The sequence below is a fragment of the Sceloporus occidentalis genome, unplaced genomic scaffold (genome assembly GCF_023333645.1).
Source record: "Sceloporus occidentalis isolate IW3139 unplaced genomic scaffold, rSceOcc1.0.p SCAF_44, whole genome shotgun sequence".
In the NCBI taxonomy this organism is placed as follows: domain Eukaryota; kingdom Metazoa; phylum Chordata; class Lepidosauria; order Squamata; family Phrynosomatidae; genus Sceloporus; species Sceloporus occidentalis.
Genome location: NW_028317024.1, coordinates 6,915,098 through 6,930,000, shown reverse-complemented (window position 1 = coordinate 6,930,000; position 14,903 = coordinate 6,915,098). Strand labels below are relative to the sequence as shown.

At 37.0% G+C, this 14,903-nt stretch overlaps 1 protein-coding gene across 1 annotated transcript in view; it reads right to left on the bottom strand.

Moving 5' to 3' along the window:
- The window catches only part of LOC149289630 (protein disulfide-isomerase TMX3-like), a 31,954-nt gene that overhangs the window by 1,859 nt on the left and 15,192 nt on the right, over positions 1-14,903 (bottom strand). Inside the window, exons 10-15 of the mRNA XM_089490431.1 lie at positions 11,991-12,089; positions 9,421-9,478; positions 4,940-4,993; positions 3,056-3,112; positions 2,559-2,688; positions 1,730-1,798 (exon numbers count right to left, since the gene is read on the bottom strand). Coding sequence (XP_089346557.1) covers positions 1,730-1,798; positions 2,559-2,688; positions 3,056-3,112; positions 4,940-4,993; positions 9,421-9,478; positions 11,991-12,089 — 467 coding nt within the window. The remainder of the gene's footprint in view (positions 1-1,729; positions 1,799-2,558; positions 2,689-3,055; positions 3,113-4,939; positions 4,994-9,420; positions 9,479-11,990; positions 12,090-14,903) is intronic.

Genomic DNA, 14,903 nt, shown 5'->3' with positions numbered 1-14,903 from the left:
ACCGAGCTGCAGCACGGTGGGCAAGACCATACAGCACTTTTACAGGACAGGTTCCACTCAGAACATGCCTCGCCATGGTCGACCAAAGTTGTTGTTTTTGGGAAACAGACGTATGAGTGCTGCCAGCATTGCTGCAGAGGTTGAAGGGGTGGGGGGTCAGCCTGTCAGTGCTCAGACCATACGCCGCACACTGCATCAAATTGGTCTGCATGTCTGTTGTCCCAGAAGGAAGCCTCTTCTAAAGATGATGCACAAGAAAACCTGCAAACATGAAGTCAAGCAGACCAAGGGCATTGGTTACTGGAACCATGTCCTGTGGTCTGATGAGACCAAGATAAACTTATTTGGTTCAGATGGTGTCAAGCGTGTGTGGCGGCAACCAGGTGAGGAGTACAAAGACAAGTGTGTCTTGCCTACAGTCAAGCATGGTGGTGGGAGTGTCATCGTCTGGGCCTGCATAAGTGCTGCCGGCACTGGGGAGCTACGGTTCATTGAGGGAACAATGAATGCCAACATGTACTGTGACATACTGAAGCAGAGCATGATCCCCTCCCTTTGGAGACTGGGCTGCAGGGCAGTATTCCAACAGAATGACCCCAAACACACCTCCAAGACGACTGCCTTGCTAAAGAAGCTGAGGGTAAAGGTGATGGACTGGCCAAGCATGTCACCAGACCTAAACCCTATTGAGCATCTGTGGGGCATCCTCAAACGGAAGGTGGGGGAGCGCATGGACTCTAACATCCACCAGCTGTGTGAAGTCATCATGGAGGAGTGGAAGAGGACTCCAGGGGCAACCTGTGACGCTCTGGTGAACTCCATGCCCAAGACGGTTAAGGCAGTGCTGGAAAATAATGGTGGCCACACAAAATATTGACACTTTTGGCCCAATTTGGACATTTCCACATGGGATGTACTCACTTTTGTTGCCAAGGTTTAAACATTAATGGCTGTGTGCTGAGTTATTTTTAGGGGACAGCACATTTACACTGTTATACAGGCTGTACATTCACTAATTTACATTGTAGCAGGGTGTCATTCCTTCAGTGTTGTCACATGAAAAGGTATAATAAAATATTTACAAAAATGTGAGGGGTGTACTCACTTTTGTGAGATACTGTATGAATGCATTTGGCTGTGCCTCTTGTGTTGCATCTTTGTGTGATTGTCTATGCATTATACCAATGTGAAGCAGTATATTTGCTTCCACAACCATACCAGAAGACATACCTGATTACATCTGGGTAAACTTGTTTAATCTTGGGAAAGAGAAAACCACGTCCCTACAAATCCTGCTCTAATCCAGCATGCTCCTGGCCCCATTTTTTGAGGATTAGCCGAACTCTTACGTGTGGCTAGACCTACCTCTCTAACACTTTCCTATAGAAGCCCAAGAGCTCAGCTAGCCCCGTGAAATTTCTAGGTATGCACATGGCATATATAAAAGATTTATTTTTATACTGTCTTGTCTGACAAATACTTGGTTCTGCTGATACATTCAGTAGACATTAAAACATTCATGCAGCTTCCTACTGAGCAACTAAGGACACTGGCATCATGTGTATATTTTTGTTTAATTACATTGAAAAAGGACTAATGCATATTCTGCAAGCTAGAATTGTGCATTAAATAAAAACCAACTGGGCAATGCCGGTGCTTAGGTCAATAGTTTTCTACATGGTTGGAGTCAACATGTGTACAATACCAATATTTGATAGAGTATACTTACGACTACAGTAGATTTGGCATCATAAGCTACCCTCTTTAGTCGTTGCAGGATTCCATCACCGCCTTGAGCCTATAGTTTTCAAAGCAAGAAAAGCAATACAAAGATTCAAGCAAAATGAACAAATGACTACTTAACTTACTATTCAGAAGTTATTGCATAACGTTCTACAATAGAAGAACACAATGAAGAACATTTACTTTCACATTACTTGAATATAAAACCCCAGTTAGTTCCACAATGGACAAAGCACCTAGAAAGCTACATTATTTTATTACAACAACAATATGTTTCTTAAAAATTGTAGACTATACTTTAGGATGAATATAAAAGTTAAAATGAATTGTTCGGTCGACTTTTTTATATTATGATGAAATATATTAAGTAACACTCAATCAAAAATATATCAATCGTGGTAAAATGGTAGTATCAGGTAGCTAAATGGTTTCATGAAGGGAATAAGGTAAGTGCAACATTTTTCATTTAAATTTCAGTACACTTTTTAAAAATAAAACATCCACTGATTGGAGAAACATCTTAATGCAATGACATGCAAGGTTGACTGGAATTTTATATACACACAAACCCCATTTTCTGCTAGGGAGGGCAACAGCTATTCCCCCCAAAACTAATAACTAAAGTCCTTGCCTCAGTCTTCCTAATACCACTGTGTTATATGATAATCCACAATTCCCAGATAATCTCCCCCCACACAGGGGAAAAATTATTGCGCTGGTTTTACACCAGGCATGTGGCTGTATGGGTTGTAGAGAGTTGTACAAGTCGAGACATACACATAGTTAGGATAATTAATTGGGGGGACACTACTTACCTCTGCTGTACCATCAAGAATGCTGTTAATGAACTGAATCATGTCTTCGGTGCTTTCAATTTGTTTGCTTGGCAAAAAATACTGTTGATTTGATGTGTTGAGTACAACGAAAGATGGCACACTTACGTCACTGAAAAAGAAGAAAACATCTAATTCCATATTCACTACTATCCCCAAATATTTTAATACAAAGGGGAGGCCCTTGCTGTACATATATTAGCAAGTGATTTAAATACGTTTTATTCCATGCTTACAAGATTCCATTTATTGAGCATCTACTTAAATGAAACCGATCTAAACTCAATGAAAGTGGAAATGAATACAGCACTGTCACAAAAGTGCAGTTGTAAAGATCAATGAACAATGTGCCTTTTAATAAAGCAAAAGTTACTTCATTTGAAGCCTACGTTGAAAAGTATTGTAAAGCTAAATATAAATGACTACAGTTACAAAATCTGTTCTATTACAAGAAATACAAAAACACATCATTGACTTACTCCATTAGCAAGCTATTTATGTACTCATTCCCATCCATGTGCCCGAACTGAAAGTCTCTGTGAACATAAATGAACATTTTACCATATATATATATATATATATATACACATGTTAACATCTTCTAAAAACCATTAATGCATAGAATCCCAACGAAAAACAGAATGGCAATTTTCACTCATCCAACTTACCATCGCTCAAAAATTGCATTGTGAAGTGAGCTGCAAATCCTACCTTGGCGGATGTTCTCAGGTTGTTTGACTGTAAATGTGAGACTTCCATAATATATTCCAAATTGAAGACTCCATTGATGGAGGGAAAAATACTACTGTTAGTTTCTACAACATAAATAAATGAGCCAACCCCTGTATCTGAACAGGTATCAATACTTGAAACTGGCAGTTTTTCCGGGGTAACAAAAATAAAGGACCACGTGTACTAAAAGCTTGTCTATAAATAAATGTTTGTCATCATTCAGTAAAAACGTATGTGTTTGTAGAACTACATATTTCAGATATTTTTACCATTTCAGTGTCAACTACATGTGCGAGACATTGTTAGCAAAAATGGTCCATATGTATCTTGTATCTGGTGGCATATTAGGGTATCCTCTCTGTGATTGCAAGAAATTGTGGATAGTATATGGGGGGGCTCTCAACTGGCTCCTAAGCGGACAAACAGGAAGAATAAGAACACAAACATGATTCACATATGTTTTTTTTTTATTTCTTTACATAAAAATGGACTGATGAGCTTTTCTATGCAAGACTGATGCATAAAATGTGAAAAAAGTTGACATAGCTTCTTTGACATAGAACGTGACTGCAAATAAGGAGGGTTTTTTTTTTTTATCATTTGCTTCCACTTTTGGGAAAGTAATGCAGGGGGGATATTTTTCTTATATTATTACCATTTTATCATAGATAAACTTGCACTTCTTTATATGTTTTTTTTATCCCTCTAGATTTAAAAATGCATATTAAAAGTACTTACACTGTAAGTTATTTGTTGAATATACACTGCAGTTAATTTGGAATCTGTTAATGCCAAAATCAATTTTTTGCTGTTTTAACTTGCCAGACAAAATCTAGGACAGTAATCTGCCTGCAAACAGCAAATTCTAAAATTGGAGTGAACATAATTTTTGTATGTATTTATACCATTATACATTTGTGTTATGATGCTTGACTTGTCTTCTAGACAAAGCTAGAATCCATGTTAACATTAAAAACGTCATCTGTAAAATTGAAATGGAATATCTCCATTATGGATTGAGTGTTGGGTGAAGTAATTCTTGCTTTTTATATAAGAGATGCAAATATAAATGACAACATTCAAGGTCTCTGTGGGCATCAGAAGGTTGTAGATAGACTAAACAGTTACCCAGCAGGAACAGTAGAGGCTAATACAGTAAGGGAATTTAAACATACTTATTGTTAACCCGAATCTAAGATAAGACCAAGGACTGATTAAGGTCTTTACATCAAGAATAATGGTTCTTATGTGCCATGATTCTGACACAGTAAGAAATTACCAAGACACCTAAAATGCTATTCATACATTCACACATGCTGCCATACGACATCCAAAATGCAGGCACGTTAAGCAAATTTCTGGGCAACTCAAACGGTTTTATTCAAGTTTAGTGCAGTTGGACTTGCAATTAACAGATTACATGCTGAGATGCTTTAGGGATATATATCGGGGCAACTAAATGTCAAAATGTTTTGTGGGAAAACTGGATTATCAGATTAAATCTAGACACAAAACATTGATGAGCTGGGCTTTGTCAAGTTGATTATCTACAAACCACTTCAGCATCTTCACATTTTGGTAGTCAACTTTACGAAACATCCAAAAATATTTTGGCGATAAAATATGAATACCTATGAAAATGATCCCGGTAGTCTTTTGATACTTGCTGGACAATGGCCTTTAATCTAGAAATGGAAAAAAATATATAATAATTATTTTAATTGCATAATGTAGAAACTATTTATGTGTATTTTGTGTATAAGGTACGTAACATACTACTTAAATACCTAAAGGTGCATAAGCTTGCTTTCTTTATACAATGTCTGTCAGGCAGTGCATAGCCATTTGACCTCACTTTCCAAGGTTGAGTGATAATAATTATGACAATATTTTGACAAGATGAGGTTGATAGGAATTCTAGCTGAAGGGAAACACCCATTTCTTCTGAAGGGGTCATCTTTATATTGTTATAAAGGTACTTCCCAATCAAAGCAGGAAAACATATATTATTCTGCACACTAAATTCAGTAAATCCAGCCTTCGCTACAGTGAGTGTCGTCTTTCCTAATCATACTTTGGATGTTAAAGTCACACTAGCCTGAGCCAAAGTCAGGAGCACTGTACATAAAACAGCATTGTTGCAAATACAGATGCATTTTTGCAATAATATGAGGCTTGCGTAAAGGCATTTGTAACCGTTTCCAGCAAATTTATGTGCGACGTAAATTGTGCCAGGTTCAATCTGCAAGAGGCTTCCATGTTGTAAAAAATAGCTTGAAGTGAAAAGTAAAAATTAGACATTTTATCTTCCTTATGAACACAGGACACTATAAAGGATTAAAAAAGAAAATTCCCCATTAACATGCTTGATTTTCCTGCTTGGAATATAAAGGGTATGCCATATCGGACAATGTCTTCAGTAACCTTTTCTATGGCATACCGAACAATCTATATAAAGCTCCGTGCACAAAATCAATATCAATAGTGCAGGCCCTATACTCCGTTAATAATACGGCTGAACCAATAATGTAAATAACTAACACTTCCAGCAGCTGAAAGGTTAATAGATACCGGGAGGTTTTTCTTTCTTGGTGCTGGTAGCACTCACGTAACAAAGGTAATCAAACAGTGACTATAATTTATCCTGTGTACTTATCTTGAGTCTTCTATTGTGTGTCAGTCAATGTACAGCTTTAGCAATATTCATGTTGCAGGGTTTCACACAGAGAAACCTTGACAATGGTGGAATGGCACTAAAACCGGTTGGTGGTGATTTTTTTTTTGTCTAAGGCTATCATTTAGGTTTTTTGAGCCTTGCACACAGTGTGCTATTTTGTCCACACATGAACAGGTGTAGTTTTGTATATTATTACATTTTATATGGATTACAATATATATTTTTTTATCCTATTCTGAGTGAAGCATCCCTGTTTTTCCTTCTTGGGAGATTAACCCTCCTGGTATCTATTAACCTTTCAGTTGCTGGAAGTGTTAAAGTATTCATAATATTGAACAATCCAAACAGATCCTCAGTTGAGAAACACTAAAGAATCCTCCTACCTGCACCCATTTTTCATTGATAGACACAATGCTTATGTCTCCTTCCTTCATACTGAAAAATGCTTCTTGAGAATCAGTGGTGGGTTCGTGGTTAAAAATGTCTGTTTTATTACACCGCAACATGTGAATTTGGAATAGATAAAAAATACAACTACCTTGCTCACCACAAAATGTAGAAATTGTATTTAATATAGCACAATCCTGAAGGCGACTTCCGTTGCATTTCGGTATTTTAACCAAACTTCTTCACAATTTATTACCAAGGGCTATTATGATGTTAACCCCTACAAGAATGGCTGAGCTGGCATTGAAAAATATGTTGTTAGTAAGGTGAGATAAAGTCTCACTGAGACTTATGCAGGGCCAGTTCTGGCCTTTTTGTAATAAAAGATCAAGGGCTGGCTGTTATTTATACAAAACAATCACAATAAAGTTTATGGAAGCTTATTAACCCCTTCAGGACCGGGATTTTGATACTAACGTGTCGCTAAAGGACCGGAGCCGTTTTTGTGTTTTTGCCATGTCTTTCTTCAACTGTAATTTCTCTCTTATCAATTGGTGCACCCACACAAATCATATATTGTTTTTTTCAGCACAAGTAGGGCTTTCATTTGAAACCATATTAAGCTGGGTAGTACATTGTTTTGTTTGAAATAAACTGGAAAAAGTGGGGAAAAAATGGAAAAAAACGCATTTTTTTACAGTTTTGTATACATACAAATTGTACACACATTGAACCAATGGGAAAAAATTATCCCAAATATATTTATTAAGTTGTCCTGATTTGGAAACCACCCAACATGGCCAGGCTTTTTATCTATTTTGACCAGTATAGGGCAAATATTGCAAGGCATGCATCACGTTTTTGAAATGTAATTTTTTTCAAATTTGGCATGGTAGTCTAATAACTGCAATAGTTGTCACAGATACTGATTATCCCCCCAAAATTATATGTTTATGAAAAGTAGATAAGTCAAGGTGTACAACTAGGGTAATTTTGACACTTTTCAAACAGGGATTTTATCGCCAATTGCTGCCAAATTTTGAGGTATTTTTATATTTTTTTGGTTTTTTTGCATATGTTGCAATGTTGCTTTAGATTTCATATTATATTTTGTATAGAATATGTGCAACTGCAGAAAAAAACACCAAATTGTGTTCACCAACATCCCCCGGTTCCAACAAGGCCTCACATGCATGGTTCATGCATTTTTTGAGGAAGCTATGAGGGCAAAACTGGAACAACAGAAATTGGTTTCCTGGGCCCATATCCCATTTGGGACATTTTGGAAGCCCCCCACTGTAAATTACCCCATAAAAGTATATATTTATGAACAGTAGACAAGTCAAGGTGTTCAACTAGGGTAGTTTTGACAGTTTTCAGCTAGCCATTTCTTCACTTATGTCTGCCAAACTTCACAGGGAAATTATTTTATTGCGTTTTTAACGCATACATTTCAATGTTGCACTGAATTTCTTGCACACCATAAGTGCAACAGTGGAAGAAAACACCACATTTTGTTCACCAAGATCCCCTGATTCCAACAAGACCTCAAGCACTTTTTGAGGAAGCTATCAGGGCAAAACTGGAACATGTGCATTTACATTTTTTTAAATATTTTTTTTCATCAGATTACTTGTAAGTGACAGGTTTAGGCCGCTGACATCAATCAGGGAGACCGATCAATAATCAGCGACTTAAAATGTCACCGACAAGTGATCAGGTAATAATTATGATTATTTCATTTATTAATAATTTGTGTTTTTTCATTATTACCCTAGATGACCCCTCTCTCTTTGTAGAGCAGGGTCATCCGTGGGCTGCCATAATGATCCGATCACTCCTATTGGCCAGGAGCGATCTGATCAGCCCAACCCAGCATTTGACCTGGAAGCACCCTGGACTTTCAGGTCAATGCTGTTATTTTTTTTTTTTTATTATTATTTTATTAATTTTTTTAATTTATTTTTTTAATTATTATTAAATAATTTTTTTTACATTTTTTTTTTACTCTTTCAATGCTGATGCTCCATTGAAGCACAGCATTGACTGATATTTAGTCCCCACAAGCTTGTGGGGACTAATATTAACCCCCGCAATGCTGCGATGGGGGGTCATACACAATCGCAGCATTGAAGGGGTTAATTGAGGAAGAGGTGGGGTAGGGGTTAACTGAGGAAGGGTGGGGGGGTCTGGTCTCCACATGAGACCAAAGAACCCTGTCTCCCTGTCCCTGAAGCTGCCTCTGGCAGCTGGGACACAATCTCCAATAGACTAGAGATTGTAGGGGAGGAGTCTCTCTGAGGACTTCTGGGGGGTCGTTTTTGCTGTTGCTGGCCACCAGCAGCAGAGCCCCCTACAAAACGGGAATTAACCCCTTCAATGCCGCGATTGCGGCATTGAAGGGGTTAACGCTGCACTGACGCTCTCATGGAGCGATCAGGCAGCAGGGGGGTGTTGGATCAGGTCCCCACACTTGTGTGGTGACCCATTCAACACCCCCCCCCTTCCCTGAAGCTGCCTGTGGCAGCTGAAACCGCGATTGCAGATTTTTCTGCAATCGCTGTCTCTGCCTACAAAATCACTCCGTGGGAGCGATCGTAGGCTTGGGGGTGGTCTTAGACAGGCTGTGCTGGGCAGACAGCAGAAGCAGCGCCCCCACGATCACCGCGATTGTGGTGATGTGGGGGCGTTTTTTGGAGGAGACGTACCTGGTACGTCCCGGTCTACCAGTGACTGTTAACCAGGAAGTACCAGGTACGTCCCGGTACGTCCCGGTACTGAAGGGGTTAATGCTCTGTTTGTTTACGAGTTGACAGTTCTGAAATATATTCAAGAACCTTAGGTACCATTAGTATGCAATTTAACAACCAAGGGTTTTATTCAGTAAACAGGGTCAGTATATAAGTGTTTAAAAATGGGTTTAAAAACATTTGAGACTGATCTCGCTGATTGTGAAATATAGGGATGTTTTATTTGTTGCAATTGATACATTTGTACTAGTAACTGAACAGGAATAAGCAGGCAGCTAGTGGTGATTACTTCTCTTACCTGGTGTGGTCAGCTGAATTGTTCTTCTCATCAATTACAGCGACAGCAATTAATTTTCCTACAAAGCAAAGAAAAGGGGGATTTTTAGACAGTCTTAACCCTATTAAAGGTCAAATGGGCGAGGCATATAATGCCTGCTCTGTTTTCTTATAACAGATATTTGATTTGGAAGTCCAACCATGTTGTCTTGATTTTGTGACACTATTTTATTTAGGCTGCATTGACATGGCAGGTGAGCAGGTGTACTTTGGCCAAAATACCACACAAAAACCTCATACTTTTTGAAAGCATGCATTTGTAGGTTTGGATTGGAGTGTGTGTGATTTCTTCAGTTTTGTTAAGCAAGTTAAGCTTCAAAATAGGTAGGTTGAGTCTACGCTCAACCTTGGCTTGCATGTCATAAAACCAGAAATACAGGTCTATTCACTGGATGACTTGTGGCTTTCACTCAAAGGTCACATCTTAAGCGACCTTTAATAAAGTCAGAACTAAATGATTGTGCACAAAAGGTGTAATCAGGAGCTTTACTATTATAATATTATTACACTTGTGTATATCCTAACCCTTGAAAGGAAAAAAGGTGCAAAACAAAAATGAATTACACTTAAAGGGTAACCAACAAAATTTCCATCAAAATCTATTTTTTATTAACATTGTCTTTTTAAACATCATATACAGGGGTTTGTAAAAATGCCTCCTCCCTAAGAATTCCAATTATGTATGCCTGGCTCCCAAAGTCTACACAAATGTTTCAACCCTTTCAGAGGTTTATGTCATTGAAAAGGAAAACTTACAGAACACATACATTTCTTTTGTAGCTGACCAGCGCACAAACTCCTGCTGTATCTGGGATGCATAAATGCTTTGCAGGGGATGTGTTCAGCCAAACACGTCCCTCCATGTTATATAACAAAGTTGGATAATAAGGTTTCATTTTCCGGGCAAAGAGCATTTACTTTGAAAAGGATTATTATGCAGTGATGTCATCACAGGTGACAAAAGAAATGATGAATGATTTCTTGACGAAACTAAAGGGAAATCCTTTTATCAATCATTTTGTGAAAACGAAACTTGGGTTTAATCGTTAATGTAACTACATTTAAATTTCAAATAAGTGTATAAAATACACACTTTTATACCTCTCAACTTTCCTAATCATAAGTAATCCCTTCTGTACCATATGGACGTAACGATACACCCACAAAAAAGTCAGTGCAACAGAAAATACTCTGGGTTGTCTGGTTTCTGAAAATATATACTTTTATGGAAGCATGTTTTTCTGAGAAAAGAAAAAATGTCGGTGCGCTAAGCTAGTCTCAGGCTCAAATAATACAAATGTATAATATGAGGCCTACCAAACAGTGTGAGCATGCTGCAAATACAGTGTGTTGGCTGTACAATGTATACAAAAAACAAAATACTGTCTGCGCTTCTCACCCTAATAAAGTTGGCAACAAATATATAAACATAATATAAACATTTATATTATGTTTATATATTTGTTGCCAACTTTATTAGGGTGAGAAGCGCAGACAGTATTATGTTTTTCTGAGAGACTACTAAGCTGCTTCACATGTAGCATAGGCCTAGCAAAACACCTTGACCCAACATATGGAAACTGGAAGTCTGGAAACTAGCTCAGAGCACTGACATTTTTCTTTTCCCTGTTTGCACATATGTGAGGTTGTTGGCTCCTCATGAGTCTGGTTGCAGCTTGTTGTCCAGAGATTAACAGGGAGGAGGTTTAATTGCCCCTCCCCATAAACATACTGCTACCAAAACCTTATTAAACTGCTTTGTGTGCCCACTATGTAGGAGGTAAGAGTAGGTTCTCACCCTATTGAGAGTGTGCCTTGACGTGGCGGGTGAGCTTAATTATGCTTTGGCCAATTCATATAACCAAAACCTCTCATTTATATTATGTTTATATATTTGTCAACTTTTTTATGGTGAGAAGCGCAGACCGTTTTTGTTTTTTTATATACACTGTACAGCCATTATATGGTATGTTCCAACTTGTGCCCCCCAATGTCCAAAATTAGGGCTGCAATATCTATAACTTGGATATTTTCAAAATTTGGACACCGGAACATTTTTAAATATATTTTCTATGATCATTCTATATTTTAAAATGATTGGCTAATTATGTAACTATGGTATCAAAAGAAACATATCTCTCCTTGAAAAAAATATATGTAGTCTACATGGGTACACTATTCACAGGAAAGGAGAATAATGGTTGAACCCACATATGGCAAAAATATCAAAATAGCTTAGGTTATCCGAAGGTACAAAAACCCCTGGTAGTGAAGGGGTTAAATTGGCACCAAATACAATACTTGTTGTAAGCATTTAGAAATTTTAAGGCAGTTAAGAAGAAAGGAAGTACATGCCAGGAAATATATTCTAAGTATACAAGAGCTAAGCAAGGCGGCAGATTGGGTATTAAAGATGTCTATTATGAAGCAAAAAAATGTAAAGTTTCAAATGTGGTTATCGTCCAAGCTACTTATTAAAAAAAAGGCAATATCCAACAAAACCCAGAGTCACATGGAAAGTAAATACCTTACCTGTGTCACCAAGCTCATACAGTGTAAATCCATCAACAAGGAGATAGCCTTCAAATCTTTCTTTATTCACCCATGAAGCCAAATCACCATCTTCATATTCTTCAAGGGGAAAAAAAAAGAAAAGAAAATCATGTTCATAAAAATGTCTCTTAGCAACATTAACAGTTAAGTTTATTCTCTTAACAACATCACATGACTTTGGTCAGTAATGAGAGTCTATCCTTTATGAGTAACAAGCGAGTGTGGTGGCACTATGCCTATAGCTTAATAACTCTCCTGAGACAGTAAAAGCCATTCTGAAAACCTATGATGCTTTGGTGATTAAACAGTGAACATCAATCATGGTTAATTGATTGCAAAGTGAAGTAGGCTAAAAGGTCTCAAAAAGCAGCACATGATGCCACAACCTAAAGAAATACAAAAAAACGATGAGAAAAAGTAATTGCCATTTATAAAAGGTGGAAAGGCTTACAAAGCCATTTCTAAGGTTTTAGGACTCCAGCAAACCACAATGAGAACCACTATCTACAAACGGAGGAAACCTGGTACAGGACCTACCAAAATTCCGCCTCAGTTAAGGTCAGTGTTCAAGATTCTACACAAAAAAAAAAACTGTGCCAAAATGGCATCCATAGAAGAGTTGCAAAGTGGAAAACACTGCTGACCATTTGCTATAAAATACCTTGATGGCCCCCGAGACTTGGATAATACAGTGCTACTTTTTGTTTTTGGCATTTCTGAAGGGCATAGGGCATGTATATTGTTTAAAGTATTAAAAGGTAAATCATTTTTATTCATATTCAATTAAATTCAATTAAAATTAAATATAAAGCAATATTGTTAATTTTTTGTGATAAGTTCAGGTAGACTCTAGGGACTGATGAATCAAAACTTGAACTTTTTGGAAGACATGAGTCCCGTTACATCTGGTGTAACAGCATTCCACATATCACAGTGGTGGTAGTGTGATGGTCTGGGGATGAGTTGCTGTTTTAGGACCTTGAGCCATTAATTCTTCTCTCTACCAGAAAATCCTGAAGGAAAATGTCTCGCCATCAGTGCGGAGTTGGGTTATGAAGCAGGAAATTGATCAGAAGAACACATGCAAGTCCAGCTCTGAATGGCTCAAAAATAAATAAAATAAAGGCTTTGGAGTGGCCTGGTCAAAGTCCTGACTTGAATCGATTGAGATGTGACTTTTAACCCTTCAATATGTCTGAACTAAAACAATTCTGTCAAGAAGGTGGGCGTAAGCTCCCGTTCACTGATGTGAAAGATTTGATGTAGGTGGTGTTCTAATACATTTACATTGTATAAATTGTTCTCATTTCATATCACACCCTAATAATGTAAACATAACCACAATAGCGAATACTACAGTGTCTCAGATATTTGCGTCTCATTCAACTTTCATACTACAGTCATATGTTCTTTGTTTTTTATCTTTAGATATATAAAATATATACAATATATAATATATATTACTAGGTTTATTTCCATATTGCATGTAGCTTAACTTTCGGTTTCATTTTTTTAGCGTTACAATTTTGCAGTAGGGGGAATTCCAGACACCTAAGACACCTCCTACCAATACAAATACTACACAGCAAATCAGGAGATGGCACATCCACTCAAATCTAGAAAAGCAACACAAGCAGTTATGAAAGCAAGGCTGTTCTATATTTTTACTGGGTGCCTACTTATCCTGGTGGTCTGGTAAGCTGTTTTGTTTTTTGTTTTTAAATTAAAATAGTAAAATTCTAGCTATATATTCCAAAAGCTAAATGCATGAAACAGCAAATTGAATAGAATTCTCATACGTAACACATACGTATATTATATACACACTGTGTGTGTGTGTGTATAATATATATTATATTTTATACACACATATACATGCCTCGTATTTTGTGAAAATGATTGCATTATTGACAAATTATAATATAGAATAATAATGTAGAAGCATGTGGTGTGTGAACTGCTCCCAATATCTAGCTTCTTAGTCCCTATATTCTTCGTTTATCAAGGAATGAATAAACATTGACCACATTATTTGACAATTTTGGTTACATAAAATAAACACAAAATATAAAACAGTATCACTACCCTTACCAGTAAATATAAATTAATACTCCCCAATGCACAGCCGCTGCCCAAAAAAAACCAAAAGCACTCTTCAATGCTTAAAATAAAGCAAAACAAACAAAAAAAAACACATATCCAAAACGAGAAAAAACAGTAATAGTGCAGTATATCAAATAATTTAGTTAATTAAATGTGTATAATTATGCACTCACAAAAAAGTTCACCTGTAAAATATTTTTACTTCAAATTACTCGAAAAACAAAGGAGAAACACCAATGGCGCAGCATCATAGCAAAAGAGCTAAAACATTGATTTAGGATACTTACAGCTGTAGCTGCACACAAGATCAATGTGCAAATAAAGTTATATACAATATATCAAAAGCAAAAGAAAGGATACAGCGCTTAATGTGACCCCCCCCCAAAAAAAAAAAAAAAAAAAGAGAGGGGGAAATGAGACTAACCCCAACAAATAAAATAATTATGTTGATATTATTTACCAGCCATGTGTATATAAGCCACACAAAAAAAATCATATATAAAAAAATTATTCGTAACCAATAAAGGACAAAGCCACTAGTCTTGATTAGTAAAGGTTCTCCAACAGGCAGAGAAAATCTATAAAGACAAAAAAGAAACTCAACTGTGCCTGGCCAGGCAGGCACCAAAAAAATCACAAGCATAACGCGTTTTGTAAGAACTTCCTCAGCTGCAATGGGCGTCCATTTGCTTGTGTTTTTTTGGCGCCAGCCTGGCCAGGCACAGTCATCCTAGTGGTAGGTGTATGTTTATATATTTTTAAATATATATATATATATATTTTGAATAT